This window comes from Mustela nivalis, assembly GCF_964662115.1.
Source record: "Mustela nivalis genome assembly, chromosome: 3".
Taxonomy (NCBI): domain Eukaryota; kingdom Metazoa; phylum Chordata; class Mammalia; order Carnivora; family Mustelidae; genus Mustela; species Mustela nivalis.
Genome location: NC_139022.1, coordinates 75,339,345 through 75,356,287, shown reverse-complemented (window position 1 = coordinate 75,356,287; position 16,943 = coordinate 75,339,345). Strand labels below are relative to the sequence as shown.

Below are 16,943 nucleotides of genomic sequence, written 5' to 3'. Positions count from 1 at the left end.
GCACGTGCCTGTGTATATGGCTTTGCATTTTTGTGTGAAGCACACATTGTGGTTGTATTTGCATATATGAGTGCAAATCTTGTGTGTGTAAGTATTGTTGTTATTATTTGTATGTGAGTGTGACTGAATTTGTGACTATTTGTGTGTATGTGTATTCTTGTTTGCATGGGTGTGAACGTCGTGTGAGAACTGTGGAAGTGCGAGCACTGTGTTGCGACTCTGCATGCTGTGCCAGTGTGCATCTGTGTGCATGCGAGTGTATATATTGGTCTGTGCCTGCGGGCGCGCGTGTGAGCGGGTGAGCGCTGCCGCCGCGCGCCCGCACCGCCCGGCTTTCCGCCCCACCGCGGCGCGGGAGCAGAGGCGGCAGCCGGCCGGGCTGGCGGGCGAGGGTGGACGCGCGCGCCGGGGTGAGCGGCGCCGCCGTCACCACCGCCGCGCCGACTTTGCCCTTTAAATCGGTCTCCAAGCCGATTACAGCTGATCTCCCACGTGACGTTTTACCTTCTGTCTCCCGGAGCGAATTGCCCGAGGACAGTCCTCCGCGGGCTGCCGCGCGTCGCGCCGCCCCAGCCCGCCGCGGGGCTCCGGCTCCCGCAACTTTGGGCGAAGCGGCGGCGGGCCGGGGCGCCCTCTCGGGGCCACTTTTCCACGCGGGCGTCGGGGGCTCCCGAGGCTCCGCTCGGCCAGGAGGGCGGCGGTCGCGGCCGAGAACGTGCCCTGGCCGCAGCCAAGCGCCCCCTCGGACCCTCGCGGCGCCGCGCCCCGAAGGCCGGCGGGGTGCCCTGCGCCCTGCGTCAGACAAGGGGGCGCCCTTCGCCCGGACCGGACCGCAGCGGGCGGGCCCCGGGGCGAGCCGGCCTGGAGATGGCTGCGAGGCACGGGTGAGCCCCCCGCGCCCTCACCATGCAGAAGAGCGTGCGCTACAACGAGGGGCACGCCCTGTACCTGGCCTTCCTGGCCCGCAAGGAGGGCACCAAACGCGGCTTCCTGAGCAAGAAGGCAGCCGACGCGAGTCGCTGGCACGAGAAGTGGTTCGCTCTCTACCAGAATGTGCTCTTCTATTTCGAGGGCGAGCAGAGCGGCCGCCCGGCGGGCATGTACCTCCTGGAGGGCTGCAGCTGCGAGCGGACGCCCGCGCCGCCCAGGGCCGGGGTCGGGCCGGGCGCCGCCCGGGACGCGCTGGACAAGCAGGTAGCACGCGCCCTCCCTCCTCGGTCTCCCTCCCTGCGGCCGCGGCACTCCCTCTCCTTCCAGCCCTCGAGGTCTAGGGCTTGACCGAACGCGGGAACCGTGCTCCGAGATCCAAGGTCCCCCTGCGGTGTCAGGGGCAGGCCATCTCCACGCGCCACCCCGTCTCCATCCCCGACCCCCCACCTCCGTGTAATCGGAACGGAGGCTCCGCTTTATTGCGTTCGCGACCCCGAAAGCGGTCGGGTCTTTTCAGTTTCATTGTTAACCATCCATTTCTTCTCTAGACCTAGTTCGGAAGAATTTAGTGTGGTGACGTGTGTTGACACCTGTTGGGTTTAGACTGGCACGACGGAACTAACTTATTTGGAAAAGTTTGGTTTCTCCCTCACCTGGCTGGTGCGTGTGGGGGTTTTTTGTTTTGTTTTGTTTTTTGGAGGGTTTTTTTTTTTTGCTTGCGCATGTTTGATTGCTGGCTGTGCAAGGAACAAGCGGGGGCTCTCAGGAAGGACAGGCACTTTCTTTTGGCGATTTTCATGTTTTGTGGTTTATGTCGGTTTACCTTGCTCACATTTGACCTGCTGGGTCTAATTATGGAGGTAAATGTGTATCCATTTCCCTCAGGATTAGTATTTGGTAGCCACATTCCTGTTATGTTTAAACCTGTGGGCATTTTTAGAGAACGCTTCTCTGTACTTTTAAATGAATGCTTCAAAACCAAATGTGGCCTTTTTATCCTCGGTCATAATTTTGTTAGTTTTGCTGTGTATGCGTTCGGGGAGGAAAAAACAAACCCTCCAGATTTAGTAACTCCTGCCTCCTCCCCATTCCTGCAAATGCAAAATTTGTATTTTTTTTTTTCCAATCACCGTTCGGCTAATAAAGTTAGAGCAGACTAATTTTATGCTCCCAAATGTTCTCACTTCGCTTCTACATCTCCAGCTCGAAAAAAAGAGGCTGATTGTCTTTGCTGTTGAGTAAAAATGTTTCGCAGCTGAATTTCCCCTGCAGTTCAGACCAAACAGCTTCTGCAAAAACCTGGCTGTGGGAGGCGCTAGCGATGGAATGATGAATAAGATGCCTACATAACCCCTAGGGCTCATAAAACAGTGTGTAAAATTAAGAGGGAGTTCAAACTAGATCAACCAGAAATTTTTTTTTCCGCTTTGGTTTCACTATAAATCATTAACAGATTGAACTGATTAAACTTGTTATATTGCACATGAATCTGATATTTAAAAAATACACCCTTTGGTTTTTGATGGCATGTTGCGGGTTATTTGAAAAGCTAATTTTCAGTTTTGTAGCTACAGATACTGGAAATAGAAGTTTAAATTTCAAGTCATGCATTTTAGAATTTAAGTGCATGAAAAGGGTGTTGAGGAAGCAGATTTTCAGTATCTACTTTTTTTTTCTCTCTTGGTGAGATTTTTAAAGGTATGTGTTCCAAGGCCCCCCCAGAAGCCAAAACCCAATAAGTTCTTAAGTGTTATTATATGTAAAAGCAAATAGGTACTTTAAATTACCCTGAATATGTATCATTGACTTAATTTCAAATTATTTTTTCTCCTTGTATTTATACTGATATCAGGAGATAAACACTTTCTTCTTTCTTTCTTTGTTTCTTTCTTTTTCTTCCTTCCTTCCTTCCTTCCTTTTTCTTTCTTTTTGAGCTGGGGGTGTGAAGATGTTATTTGCTGCAACTTATCTGGCTGTCTGACTAGTTCACATATGAAAACCAGCATTTTTCTACTTGGATATTATCTGGACTCTCCTCTTCAGGACAGTTTTCTCTACACCACAGTTTAATACATAAACGTAAACTCCAAATAGTATGACTTTAATACCACTTTCTCCCATCCAAGTACTAACCAGGCCCGACCCTGCTTAGCTTCCGAGATCAGACGAGATCGGGCGCGTTCAGGGTGGTATGGCCGTAGACTTAATACCACTTTCTAATGGAAGTCCTGAACAGGTCATCCTAGGGAAAAACATTCTGTTTGCCATACAAGTCATGAGTATTTCTCACTTCTTCAGTACATCTTTAAGAGGATAGAAATTGGAACCCTTGGTGCCTGTAGAAAAACTGAGAAGTAAAGAACAAGCATTTCAAAATGGATTAGGAATTGGATTGGGACATCTGTCAGATTTTTTTCTTCGGTTAGGTTTGCTTCTGTGACTTAGGTTACCTTAGCAGATGGATGCTTCTCTCTAGCAGGGTCTGTCTGGGTGTGTCTGAAGAATTAAGGAGAAACTGCAAAGATAAGAAACAAGAAGAAACTTCTACCTTAAGCCTGCAGTTTCTGCTGTTGGTTCCCTTTCAGTTCATTTGTGTTCCTATGCGCTCACATTTTCTCAAGCACCTAGACTTGAAGCTGGCAAAGTTGAGACCTTGAGCGGGGTCCGTTTTTTTTTTTTTTTTTTTTTTAAGATTTTATTTATTTATTTGACAGAGATCACAAGTAGGCATAGAGGCATAGAGGCAGGCAGAGAGAGAGAGGAGGAAGCAGGCTCCCCGCCAAGCAGAGAGCCCGATGTGGGACTCGATCCCAGGACCCTGAGATCATGACCTGAGCCGAAGGCAGCAGCTTAACCCACTGAGCCACCCAGGCGCCCCGAGCGGGGTCCGTTTTAAGCTCTGTTTCTCCAAATGTGCTCCTGGAGCTTTCTGAGTAAATATCTCCATCAACCCCATAAACGCAGTTGAAGGTTAGGGCTTGAAAGAGGATTTAGCGAGGCAGAGTGGGTTTCTGCCACCATGTTGCCTTGACTTACTCCCATCTCTTAACAATTCCTCTGTTTTTTTTTCTGTGAATGAAACCCATTTCTTAATATTTAAAATTAAGAGTTTGGCTGAGAAGATTTCAAGTTGTCTTCCAATAATGACATCTCTTGTTTCTAATGTTGTAACAGCAGTGTGAGCTTTTGCTGTGTAGAGGATGTGACAGACCATTTCACAAGATTTAAAGTTTACCGATCTCTGCGATAGATACTAAATCTGAGAAGCTGAAGACAAGCAGATGATCAAAGTGGACATTCTAATAAATCAGTTAAGTTAGCAGATTTGCAAACCAATAGGAATATCATTGCTACAGGAGGAGACTTTCTTATTTACCTTGGAATGTGATGTAATGCTGTTGACAGTTGCTTATAGTTAATGTAATTTTTGCTATAAAATGTCTCCAATCATTCTTAATGATGCTACTTATCCTTCAAATAATTCTTAAACTCTGATTAATTGATTGTATTTTTCAGTAAGTTATATAGTAAGAGTAAAACACTCATTGGTTTGCTTCTTCTAAATAATCCAAAGTTTGTTGGTTGACAAAAGAAAAAAAATTAAGGTGCTTTTTTTTTTTTTTTAAACCACTGTTAAAGTGGTTTAAAAAAAAACCACACAAAACTGTTTCCAGTTAGAAAAAAGAAAGGTGTATTTCCCTTTCCTAATGTGCCTAGGTTAAAGGGATATTTGCACTGCTCCCTTTTTTTCAAGAATGTCCCAAAGATTTCACTTTGTAGGTCCTTGGTTGATGGCAAAGCTCTGATATCAGGTTTCCATAGTGGCTACTTTTTAGGTACTTTTGGTTACAGTGATAAAATCAAAATGAGTTCAACTAAAAAAATTTCAAGTAATGTGCCTTTTCTTGAACATGTGTGTTGGTGGCACTACTTTCTAAAGAAATCTCCATTTACGTGAAATGAAAAACTTAACTTTTCATTCTAGGTAAAGGTGTTCAAGGGGAATGGGACCTTGAGTTTAATAAGTACCTTCTGTGGGCCAAGCTCTGTGTTATCCTCCATTATTACATCGAATTCGAACCTCACTTCAGCTCTTAGAAATTGTCTGTTGTCCTTTTTTCGTTTGTACCTATGCCAGCACTAAGACTGAAAGCATTCTAGGGAGAGGAAGGTGACCAAAGTCCAGCTCTAGAAAAGAAAAATCTTGAAGAGTGCCGTAGGAAGGTAGCTACTTAAGTTGATTGAGCCTCAAGAAATTTAAAATCTGAGGGGCACCTGGGTGACTCAGTCAGTTAAGCGTCTGCTTTCGGCTCAGGTTTTGAAACTGTTGTCCTGGTCCGGTCTCCCTGTTCAGCTGAGAGTCTGCTTCTCCTTCTCCCTCTGCCCCTCCCCCTGCTAGTGTGTGTGCTCTCTCTCTCTCTCAAATTAAAAAAAAAAAAAAGGGAATTTAAAAATCTGAGTGGTATGGGGGTTGGGATTGTAGTATGTGAATCACTATTTTGTTTATTCCTATTTCCCTTTAAAAACTATTTCCAGGGCAGTTGCAATTCTTGGGGAATGTAACTGCAGACCTCTGTATTTTTAAAGAAAAGTGAGACTTACATTTAAGCAAACAATTTTACATGGCATTCATTTCCTTCGGTAAGGGATCTTTAAAAATATTTGCACTTAGGTGAAAGTACACATTGGTTAGTCTAATCCGTTTAAGAGACTGTATGTGTCTTCCCTGCTAGCAGGAGAGACATATAGGAACAAAGCCGTGTTTATTTTTACTGTCCTAGTAATGTTAAATGTTCTTTTCACCCTGATTTCAGGCATTTTGGGTGTCAAACAGCTTAGTTCTGGAGGCTTCAAGTAGTAGATACTTGTCATATCTGTGATGAATTAAACATGTTAATTTAATTTTAAAGGGATTAAAGGTTATGTGATTTCCCTTGTCGCCTCCTTACTAGCCAGTCATTTTAGTGACTGCAAGTGGAGGATTTTAATCATTTTATGTAAGTAGGCAGAGCTTTATGCAACCCCTGAAATACTTGTGGAGGGTAGGGAGTGTGGATGGTGGATATTCAGTCTCGTTCATGTCGTTTAATTGATATATAATAACCATCTCACTATTTTCTCTTCAACCTTTGCTTATTGAACATAAGTGAAAGGAAAATGGAATAAAAATATTAATTAAATCTTAACAAAGTGTTTTAAAACATAATTTAAGGGAGAGGAATGATTTATTAGTGGAACTTTGTAATCGTTCAAACTTAAATGAAAAATAATCCATGGATTAGCAAAATGTAGTTACTTTAAATTTGGCTATGCTAAACTTTACTGTTTATATTATTGTAACATGATTTTTTTCTCTGAGAATTAAAAAATAGAGGTATTTTCTTCTCACTGGGTGATGGTAAATTGTAAAGCATGTGTGATAACCACAGGTTTCTGCTTTTAGCAACAAATATTAATAATTGGTTCAAACAATTGATATTGCTGTATGTTTAATACAGATTATATTTTTAGGTTGATTTTGTCCATGTTTTTCAGTAACTATGCATTCTGCAGTCAATATAATTTTAATTTTGTAAAATAGAAAAAGTTAGTCATTAAGATTATTTTGTAATGAAAGAAGCCAGATTGACAAACAATCTGGCTTTACTTAGGTCTTATGTAAGTCCTAATTTTCACACTTTCAAAGTAGCTTCGTGTTTTCATGCCTGTTCATTTCTCCTATAGGAAAGGGATATATGTGTATATGTGTGTGTGTTTGTAGTACTGTTATCTTCTATCATAAATATAAAACATTTGCATGCAATTACATATTTTGGAGTTTACAGATTTTTATTTGTATCATTAATTTTTCAATATGTCGATTATAAATCCAATCTGTCTATAATTTAGGGAGATTTATTTTTCAGGACCGAATACGTATAATTATTGTGTTACATTAATCCCTGTATAAATTTTTCTCTGAAATAAGTTTATCTTAATTCAAGCATATATATAATAAAATCTTAATTAACATTTAAATGAAACTAGAAACTGATATTTGTTAGGCATCAATATAGTACTGTGGTAAACATTGGTTTATCTGATAATATCTGGCCATTATTCTAAAAATTAACCATTATTCTGAAATTAGTCATTACATGTCAGCTGGTATAATTTTCAAAGATTAGCTGATTGAGGAGCATAGCTGATACCATGGAGGACATGGGGAGTTAGAGAGTAGGGAGTTGGGGTAAATTGGAAGGGGAGGTGAACCATGAGAGACTATGGACTCTGAAAAATAATCTGAGGGGTTTGAAGTGGCGGGGGGGTGGGAGGTTGGGGTACCAGGTGGTGGGTATTAGAGAGGGCACAGATTGAATGGAGCACTGGGTGTGGTGAAAAAATAATGAATACTGTTATGCTGAAAATAAATAAAAAATAAAATTAAAAAAAAAGATTAGCTGATTGAGAAGTTATAAATGCATTATTTTGGCTCTACCAAAGGGTAGAGTTGAGGTTTTTGCCCAATGAATTCAAATATTGTTGTATGTATATTCAGGGAAAAAACAAAATAAAACAGTAGGATTTCTTTTTTTCTTTTTTTATTTGAGAAAACATTGGTACCAGTAGGTGGAACAGAGTTGCAGAAAGCACATATTCTCACTTTTCCTTTTTACTGGACCTTGAAAAACTTAATGATTCAATGAACCATAAAGACTCAAATAATTTTTCCTTAAAACTCCTCACAGTGAATGCAAAATGCCCCAGGTATAATTTTAAGGAGAAGACAGAGTAACACACACACACACACACACACACACACACACACACAAGTTTGAGTTGATCAGTGTTTATTTAAATAAGATTTGTTTTCTTTTTGAACATAAAGGAAGAAATGAGGAAACTGGGAGGCCAGCTTCCTTCCATGACTTGTGGCCTCGGAGTAGAGTAAGGTAATGAAAGTTAGAATTCTCGTAAGATCCGGGAAGACACAGATAGAGTGATATTTACAAAGTTGTGTTTAAAAATAAAATTCATCCATCCTTTAGTGCTGCATTCTTTTAAAATGTAGGCAGCAGTTTCTTGTATTAACTCTTCCCATACTCAGCAGTGTGACATGGCGGGGACTGACTGATGATGCTGGGATCTGAGGGACTCTGGTTACCAGTCCTTTGCATTCTCTTCAGATTCCTGAAATGCTTTATTTTGTCATTGGTCTGATTTAATTTAGACAATGCCTGATCCATTTCCTGAACTGTATTTATGAGCCCATGCCATTTATGTGACTAATGTAAACAGTGGGGTTAGGGCTGTCCAACGGAGGGCAGATTGGAAAGCTGAGAAGGTTTCCTGGGATGAGCAATGTGGGACCACGATGTGTAGGAATAGGAGGCTGCTCACATCCAATAAGAATTTGCTTTCTTGGGGTGCCTGGGTGGCTCAGTGGGTTTAAAGCCTCTGCCTTCACCTGGGGTCATGATCTCAGGGTCCTGCGATCAAGCCACCACATCAGACTCTCTACTCAGCAGGGAGCCTGCTTCCCTTCCTCTCTCTCTGCCTGCCACTCTGCCTACTTGTGATCTCTCTCTCTGTGAAATAGATAAATAAAAATCTTAAAAAAAAAAGAATTTGCTTTCTTTAAACTTTAGGACGGTTAATTTCCAGGTCCAGTCAGTGGTAGTACTGTCTATGGTTCCGTTCAAGGGTTAACCTGCCAAGGTTTCTGTCTGGACTCAGCTCCCTACCAGATATGTGATCTTGAGCAATTCCCCTTTCTAAGCCTGGACCCCTGCCTGAAGACGAGCATAGCAGTGGGACCTACATCATCAGGTTGTGGCCAGGCTCCCAGGCTGTAGTCCACGCCAGGCTCTTCACGTAGCGTGCGAATAGTCTCCTCGTTTGTCAGCTGGTGTTTCTATTAAATCCTTTCTGATGTAATTCCTCTTTGGCTTTTAGCTTTTTGTTTTCATTACTTCATTTAGTAAGTTTTTTCCTCCCTTCCTCTTCCCCCCCCCCTCCCTTCCTCTTTAAAAATATTTTAACATGAAATAGAATCGTTCAGGGAATGCCAATATACCCATCACCCAACTTCAACAGCCTCCAACTTTCTGCTCTCATGTTCTCTGTTTCCCCCACACATGCTTTTTTTTCCCCCTAGATGATTTTAAAGCAAGTCCCACACGTTGTATTATTTTACTTGTAAATAAGGATGTTTTGTTCTTTTTTTGCATAGACCTTGTTTGGCATTGAAGATTATACTAGATGTGACTCTGAAAAGAATGATCTTGGGACACCTGTGTGTCTCAGTTGGTTAAGCATCTACCTTCGGCTCCCAGGGTCCTGAATTTGAGCCTCACCTTTGGCTCTCTGCTCAGCGGGGAGCCTTCTTCACCCTCTCCATCTGCTGCTCCCCCTGCTTGTGTGGTCTCTCTCTCTCTCTGTCAAATAAATAAATAAAAGCTTTAAAAAAAATGAAAAGAACGACCTTAGAAAGAGTATGTAATATGCTTCTGCTTTAATGTATGTTGTTATAATTTTATTCTATATGTTATAATATTTACTATATATTATAATTATTATATTATGCTCATATTTTTGTTTCTTTGATATTATTATAAAGGAAAAAAATCTTAAGATAGTAGTTGTGAAGACGTCAAGGTGGTGGAATTAGCTTTTAAATGATTTCTGGTATGTTAAATCCAAAAGAAAAGAAATTTTGAAAACACTTGTTTAGCTGTGATCCTGGGGTAAAGATATTTTCATGATTTGACTTCACTCTATGAGAAATTAAATTATAGGTGATTCTCTTACTGAGGGTTCTTCCTCGCTTTACTGAAGTCCATTTGCCAAACTCTTACAGCTGTGTAGCTGAAGAGCCTTTTTAGAACAAGAAAGAGTGCTTCCTCCTGTGACATCCTTAATGCTTCTTCTCACTCAGTATTTTACATCAGTCTGCAACCGTCTGGGCATCTTTTGTAAACCAGTGTTTCATCAGTCTTTCAAAATAAATTCTGAGACCCAACAGCTAGTCAATGTTGTTTTAAGGCAATTACTAAGGTTTCAGTAAACAAGGGTGTAGTACGCTTTCTCTAGTATTGCTAAACTTTTCTGGGGTTAGTTGGTTTCTGCTATGTGAATATTTGCTTTCGGCCCTTTTGATTGCAAGGGAGAGATATGAAGTCAAGTTGTCTTGAATAATGGTCACCTCTGTGTGTGGTCGTGGGACGGTGGGAATACTGAAATTGTGGATCTCATTCTAGTACATTTCTTGTGGCCTAGGTGATATTAGGACCTTGGTACCCATCGACCTGTTTTTCAGCATGTTTGTACCTTCTTGGTTCCTCACTGCTTCTGTTCTCCTTACAGCTGCTTGCCCTAACTTTAGGCTGTCCTGAACCTCATGGTATTGACTTAAGACATTGTGGTCCCTTCCTCTTGCTTTTTTCCTGCTTTAATTCTCCCTGCTGCATCTCTCATCCACTCCATCTATTCAGGCCTATATTCTCATGGGAGAGAATCTGATTGGCTCAGTTCACATTTTTTTTTTAAGATTTATTTATTTATTTGACAGAGATCACAAGTAGGCAGAGGGGTGTGGCAGGGGTGTGTGTGGAAACAGGCTCCCTGCTGTGCAGAGAGCCCAATGCAGGGCTCGATCCCAGGACCCTGAGATCATGACCTGAGCGGAAAGCAGAGGCTTTAACCCACTGAGCCACCCAGGTGCCCCTCAGTTCACATTTTGGGGCTCGACAAAACCAGTGGTCTCTGACCAGTCAGTGGATTGGATATGAAACCGCAGGGGCCATCAGTGAGGTCGTCTCATGGAAAGTTTGGTGGGTGTGATAGCCATCGTTCTGGACTTGTCTAGCATACTCGTCCAGCTAGTTGGTTATTCTCACCAAACTATTATTAATATTATCAATATTATTAATATTGATTCATGATAAGCCACCTTCTCTTCTTTCAGTAGCAGTTTTATACTTTCACTTTAGCAATACCATCATTCCAATAATATAATTTCTGTCCTCTGGTCCTGATTGGCTTCCTGTGTTGTTTAGCGTTCGTGTTCATAATTTTCCTTTACTTTTTAATAATTTGATATTCAAAAATTATTTGAATGTTCTTTTAACAATAAATTAAATTGCAAACCTATTTTTTAAGGTAGAGAAAACATACAGAACAGTGCTCAAATCCTAAGTGTGCCCTTGATGCAGTTTCAGAAAGTGAATATATGTAAGCAGCGTCCAGATCAAACAATTGACATGATCAGCCCTCCAGAAACTAACCTCATGTCCTTCCCTCTTCACTACTCCTAGCCATGAGTAGCCACCATCCTTACCAATAACATTAGGAATTACTTTTGCCTGTTTTTGAACTTGATCATGGACTCATGCAGTAAGTACTCCTTCGTGTCAGGCTTCTTCCTGTCAACATGGTCTTTGTGAGGTTGAGCTGTGTTGTTGGATGTTGTGGTTCACTCATTTTCATTTCTTTGCACTATTCTCCTGGGTAAACATTCAAGATCTTCCTTGACTTAACAATGGGGATGTGTCCTGATAAACCATCGTAAGTTAAAAATAACGTAAGTCAGAAATGCATTTAATACGCCTAACCTACCAAACATAGCTTAGCCTAATCCACCTTAAATATGTTCAGAACACTTATATTGGCCCTATAGTTGAGCAAGTCATCTAACACAGAGCCTATTCTATAATGAAGTGTTGAATATGTCCTGTGATTTATTGAAGACGCTACTGCAAGTGATAAGTAGAATGGTTGTATGGATACCGAAGGTTTATTAGTACTTTAGTTGTTAGAAGTCGTGACTGGGGGCACCTGGGTGGCTCAGTGGGTTAAAGCCTCTGCCTTCAAATCAGGTCATGATCTCAGGGTTCTGGGATCGAGCCCCACATCGGGCTCTCTGCTCAGTGGGGAGCCTGCTTCCCCCTCTCTCTCTGCCTGCTTCTCTGACTACTTGTGATCTCTGTCTCTGTCAAATAAATAAATAAAATCTTAAAAAAAAAAAAAGAAGTCGTGACTGTGTGGCTGACTGGGAATTGTAGCACACCGGCCACCGCAGAGCATCAGGAGAGAGAATCATACTGCATATCACTAGCCCAGGAGACATTGAAATTCAATGTCTGGTTTCTACTTAATATGTATTGCTTTTATACTACCCTAAAGTCAAAAAATTGTAAGTCACACCATTCTAAGTTGGGAACTGTCTGTATAATTTTCTTTATCTAGTGTTGATAGACATTTGTATTATTTCCACTTTGAAGCTGTTACAAATACTGTGGCCATGGAAATTCCTGTACAAGTCTTTTGGTGCACAAGTATGTAGGCATTTCAGTTGGGTATATACCCGGGAATGAAATTATTGGTTCATAGGACATAAAACATTTGGCTTCAATAATTATAGCTAAACAGTTTTCCAAAATAGCTTTATCAATTTATGTCCCCACCAGCTATGTATAAGAATTCCAGTTGCTCTACATCCTTGCTTGTTATTATTGGTCTTCTAGATTTAAGCTTTATAGTGGGTCTGTAGTAGTATCTCCTTTTGGTTTTTGGTTTTCATTTTCATTTCTCTGATAATGAGGTTGAGCACCTTTTCAAGTATTTATTGACCATTTGATTGTTCTCTGCCTTGAAGTGATTATTCAACCTTTTGCCTGTTTTTTATTGAGTTCTCTTATTGATGTGTGGGAGTTTTTGTTTATTTGTTTGTTTTTATCTTTAAAAAGATTTCACTTATTTATTTATTCATTAGATAGAGAGAGAGAGAAGGAGTCCTTATTTATTTATTTTTATTTTTAAAAAGATTTATTTATTTATTTATTTATTTATTTATTTATTTATTTTAGAGAGAGAAAGCATGAGCCAGGGGAGGGCAGGAGGAGAGAGAATCTGAAGCAGAATCCACACTGAGCACAGAGTTCAAGGCAGAGACTTGATCTCAAGACCATGATGAGATCATGACCTGAGCTGAAAGGAAGAGTCAGATGTTTAACCAACTAAGCCAACCAGGCGCCCCTGTAGGAGTTTTTAAGTACTAAGTTAAACTATATGAATTGCCATTTTTGTACATTAAAATTATTGAATATCTGAATTTCATATTGTTCATTCTAATATATATGAAGACATAAGTCCTTTGTTAGTTATGTATATTGGAAACATTTTCTAATTGGGCTTGCCTTTCTACTCTCTTAAAGGTGTCTTTTGATGAAGAGACGTTTAAAACTTTGATGTACTATAAACTGTCTTTTTCTTTATGGCATTTGCCCATGATATGGATATGGATGGGGACGATATCCAGAAGTGCTTTGTGAGGAAGGGGCAGGAGCTGGGACCCTCTCCTGATGTTCTGTGGTCTACGCAGTTGAGGGGCTCACAAAAGATGCAGTGGGAAGTAAAATAGGGTGTGCTTACAGCAGTTTCAAATGGCCATACCAGGATGTTTTCCCTTTGGAGGAAGGCTGTAGCGGTGATTCTAAAAGACAAAAAATCATGATGCTCTCTCCTCCACATACCTTCTGGAATCTGAGATATTTCTTCCCCTGCTTACACCTACACCTTTCATCTGGAAAGGTCAGGTGCAAGAGGGACAAGGGAGGGCACTTTTATAAAACTTAACCAGAGTTAAACTTGAATCCCTGAGCCTCTTTCAGTTGTGCTTCTACCCAGAGTGCAGATCAACCCAGCTGACCTGGGGGTGCTGCTAGGGGAAAAAAAAATGCCTCATGTCCAGCAGTGCTCAAGATGGAATCCTCAGTTTTCAAAATATATTTACATAGTGGCCTATAATTCTTCCCCCTTTTGTCTTGCCTATTACCCTAGAAGTAGCCAAGAAGGAATGATTTCTTTCTAGGAATACCTGATTTCTGTGATCAAATTGCCTTACTAAAGTGTATGGACTGGGGAGGGGTGTGGGGATGAGGAAGAGAGAGGTGGACAATCAGTCCATTCCCGAGTACACAGATTCATTTCATGGGCCACAGTGGTGTGGCTGGAAACTGCTAACCAGTAACCTGAAAATAATCAGTAACAGTGAGGCAGCACTTCTTATTCTGAGAGGGGTTCAGAGGTCTAATGCAGCCATCTGCCAGGAGCGGTAGAGGGTAACACCGCTGGGGATGTGGCATCTTCCCTTGTGAGACAAACAGGTCAGCTTGTGGCAGGAGTCACACCTCTGTCTTGCAGTGGTAGCCTCTGCATTAGAGAGAGAGTCAAGCTCCATCAGCTTCGATGATCAGCCTACTTGACTCCAGTAGGTCCACAGCCCTTTTTGTGGGCATCTGCATGAGTGTTCCAAACAATTTGGTCAGCGGACACGGTTTGTTTCTAGGTTGTTCATGTTTCCTAAGAAGAGTCTCTTTAATATCCGAGTCTGCAATTTTCCAAGTGGCAGACCAAACAGCTAAGCATTGGCGACAGCCCAAAAGCCTGAGTCCTGGCCCCTGACCAGTGTCCTCAGCACCCAGTGCATACTAGGTTTCAGTCCAGCCAAACTGTCAGTGAACCAGGCCCAGACATTTAGGAAATCTTCGTGTATTGGAGGGAGGTCCTATTGTGGCTTTGCTTTAGATAGTAGAACAGATCAAATTCCCCACAGAGGGATACTTGCTGTTTTTTGAAAGGTAAAGCTGAGATGCTTCTGAGGCCAGACTAGCTACATTCTTCAACATACCATTTCCATTTGACAAGTGAGGTTTTGACCCTTCCTGTCTTGTTTGTTCTTGAGTCCAAGTTGATTCATTCTAAAATGGGAATTTGGGGTTGAAGAGTTACAAGGCCTTTCTAGGTCAGTTTTGACAGGGACTCAGCAGTAAGCTAGGGACTCTAGCAGCGTGTCTGCATGCTTTGTCATTTTGTTCGAATGTTGGACATTGTGTATGAAAAAAAATTACAAAAATAATTTAAGGCTTTGCATGATGCTGTTTTCCTTTAGAGAGGATTTACTTTTCCTTTCTTGCAGGCATAAATGTGGGGTTATGTTACATTAATCCATTCTGGGATGGAGCTGATGAAAACTAGGTTTTGGGTTTTGTGAGAATATGTCCATTTCCAGTTTGCATTAATTTCTGAAGTATAGCCTTTCCAGGGGATTGTCTGGAATTCTGGATGTTTATAGAAATTTCTCCTTGGTCTCCTCCATCCCCATGAGACTGCCAGAAACTCAGCGCTGGTTTCCAGTTACCTAATTGCTGCTTTCTGAATGGCCTCCTAGCCTCTTGGCTTTGTACTATTGAGAAGCTGGCAAATTCCTTGAGAAGAACAGCTTTTTTTTTTTTTTTAAGATTTTATTTATTTATTTGACAGACAGAGATTACAAGTAGGCAGAGAGGCAGGCAGAGAGAGAGAGAGAGGAGGAAGCAGGCTCCCTGCCCAGCAGAGAGCCCGACGCGGGACTCGATCCCAGGACCCTGAGATCATGACCTGAGCCGAAGGCAGAGGCTTAACCCACTGAGCCACCCAGGCGCCCGAGAGGAACAGCTTTAAAGACTCTCAGATTCACTAGTTTGCTTCCCTTCTCTAAGGTGTCTTTACTCCTTAGGTCCTGGCTTAGGTCTTGTTAGCTCACTGAGGCTTTCTAGTGGGTTATTTTTGTGTATTGTGTCCAGCTTTCCTAATTGTTCTCAATGTGCGTATGTTGGGCTGCAGAATGGAGTAAGGTTTATAACAAGCTATGTGGCCATTACTACTCAACAATGAGTTTTAATAGTGAATCTAAATAAAAATCAGTAAAACTTTCAAAACAGTGAAAGAGTTATATTGTGTTCTCTTTTTCTAGAAATTTATCTGTTAATTATTTCTATTATGATAAAAGAAGTCAAATCATAATTAACCCTTATTTTATCAATTTAATCTGAACATAATGTTTTTGAACAAAATAAAACAAAAGTATACTTTTGTAGTCATAAGATTTTTTTTAAAGATTTTATTTATTTATTTGACAGAGAGAGATCACAAGTAGACAGAGAGGCAGGCAGAGAGCAGGGAAGCAGGCCCCCTGCTCAGCTGAGCAGAGAGCCCCATGCAGGGCTTGATCCCAGAATTCTGAGGTCATGACCTGAGCTGAAGGCAGAGGCTTAACCCACGGAGCCACCCAGACGCCCCTGTAGTCATAAGATTTTTTTTTTTTTTTTTTGGTGTTTATCTTAATACTGGATGACAAGGTGTATATTTTGAGGGCACTGAGATGGAAATCCCATTTTATTTCTTACAGGGTGGATTAAGTTTAAACTTTTCTTTTAGATAGTTTTCTCATATTTGATATTTCTCCCTCCCTCCCTCCCTTTCTCTTACCCCAATCTATCTGTGTGTCTATCTATCATCTTAGTTTATGAGTACTTAGTTTTAAAAACTCATCTTTCTGGGGTACATGGGTGGCTCAGTTGTTGGGCAACTGCCTTTGGCTCGGGCAGGATCCCAGGGTCCCAGGATAGAGCCCACATTGGGCTCCCTGCTTGGTGGGGAGCCTGCTTCTCCCTCTGCCTGCTGCTCCCCCTGCTTGTGTTCCCTCTCTGACTGTCTCTGTCAGACAAATAAATAAAATCTTAAAAAAAAAAAAAAAAAGTCCTCTTTCTCCTGGCATAAGTCAGCCCTTTCTTTTTAGAAAGTAAAACAAAATATAATTAGACAATTTCATTTAGGATACTAACTTGTTAGTTTTTTATACGCTTTCTTTTATATTATGTGGCTGTAAGAACTATCATTACTGAGTGCTTATTTTGGGTTAAAGAGCCAGGCATTCTATGTATATTATTTAATTATGACAATCATCCTGAGATGACAGTGTCCTCTTTATTTTGCAGATAAGGATAGTGAGGCCTAGAGTGATGTAGTAATTCATCCAGGGAAAAATTGTATTAAACGGCAAACTTAGTTAATAGAACCTAGTTTATTAATTAACTTAGCATTTGTTGAACTTGTGTTAACGAGGAGCTAAAAACATACAACCAGGAGGGAAAGGTCTTTGTCTTCAGTCTCATTCTTCTCTGTCATGGTTCATTTGCAGTGTGAGTGGGAAA

General features: G+C 41.3%; 1 protein-coding gene across 2 annotated transcripts in view; it reads left to right on the top strand.

Annotated features, from left to right (window-relative positions):
• The first annotated feature begins 370 nt into the window (after window positions 1-370).
• RASGRF2 (Ras protein specific guanine nucleotide releasing factor 2) overlaps window positions 371-16,943 on the top strand; it is a 250,919-nt gene continuing 234,346 nt past the window's right edge. For both annotated transcript variants that reach the window (XM_082724736.1, XM_082724735.1), the window contains exon 1: window positions 371-1,194. In XM_082724736.1, coding sequence (XP_082580862.1) covers window positions 907-1,194 — 288 coding nt within the window. In that variant the 5' untranslated portion in view covers window positions 371-906. The remainder of the gene's footprint in view (window positions 1,195-16,943) is intronic.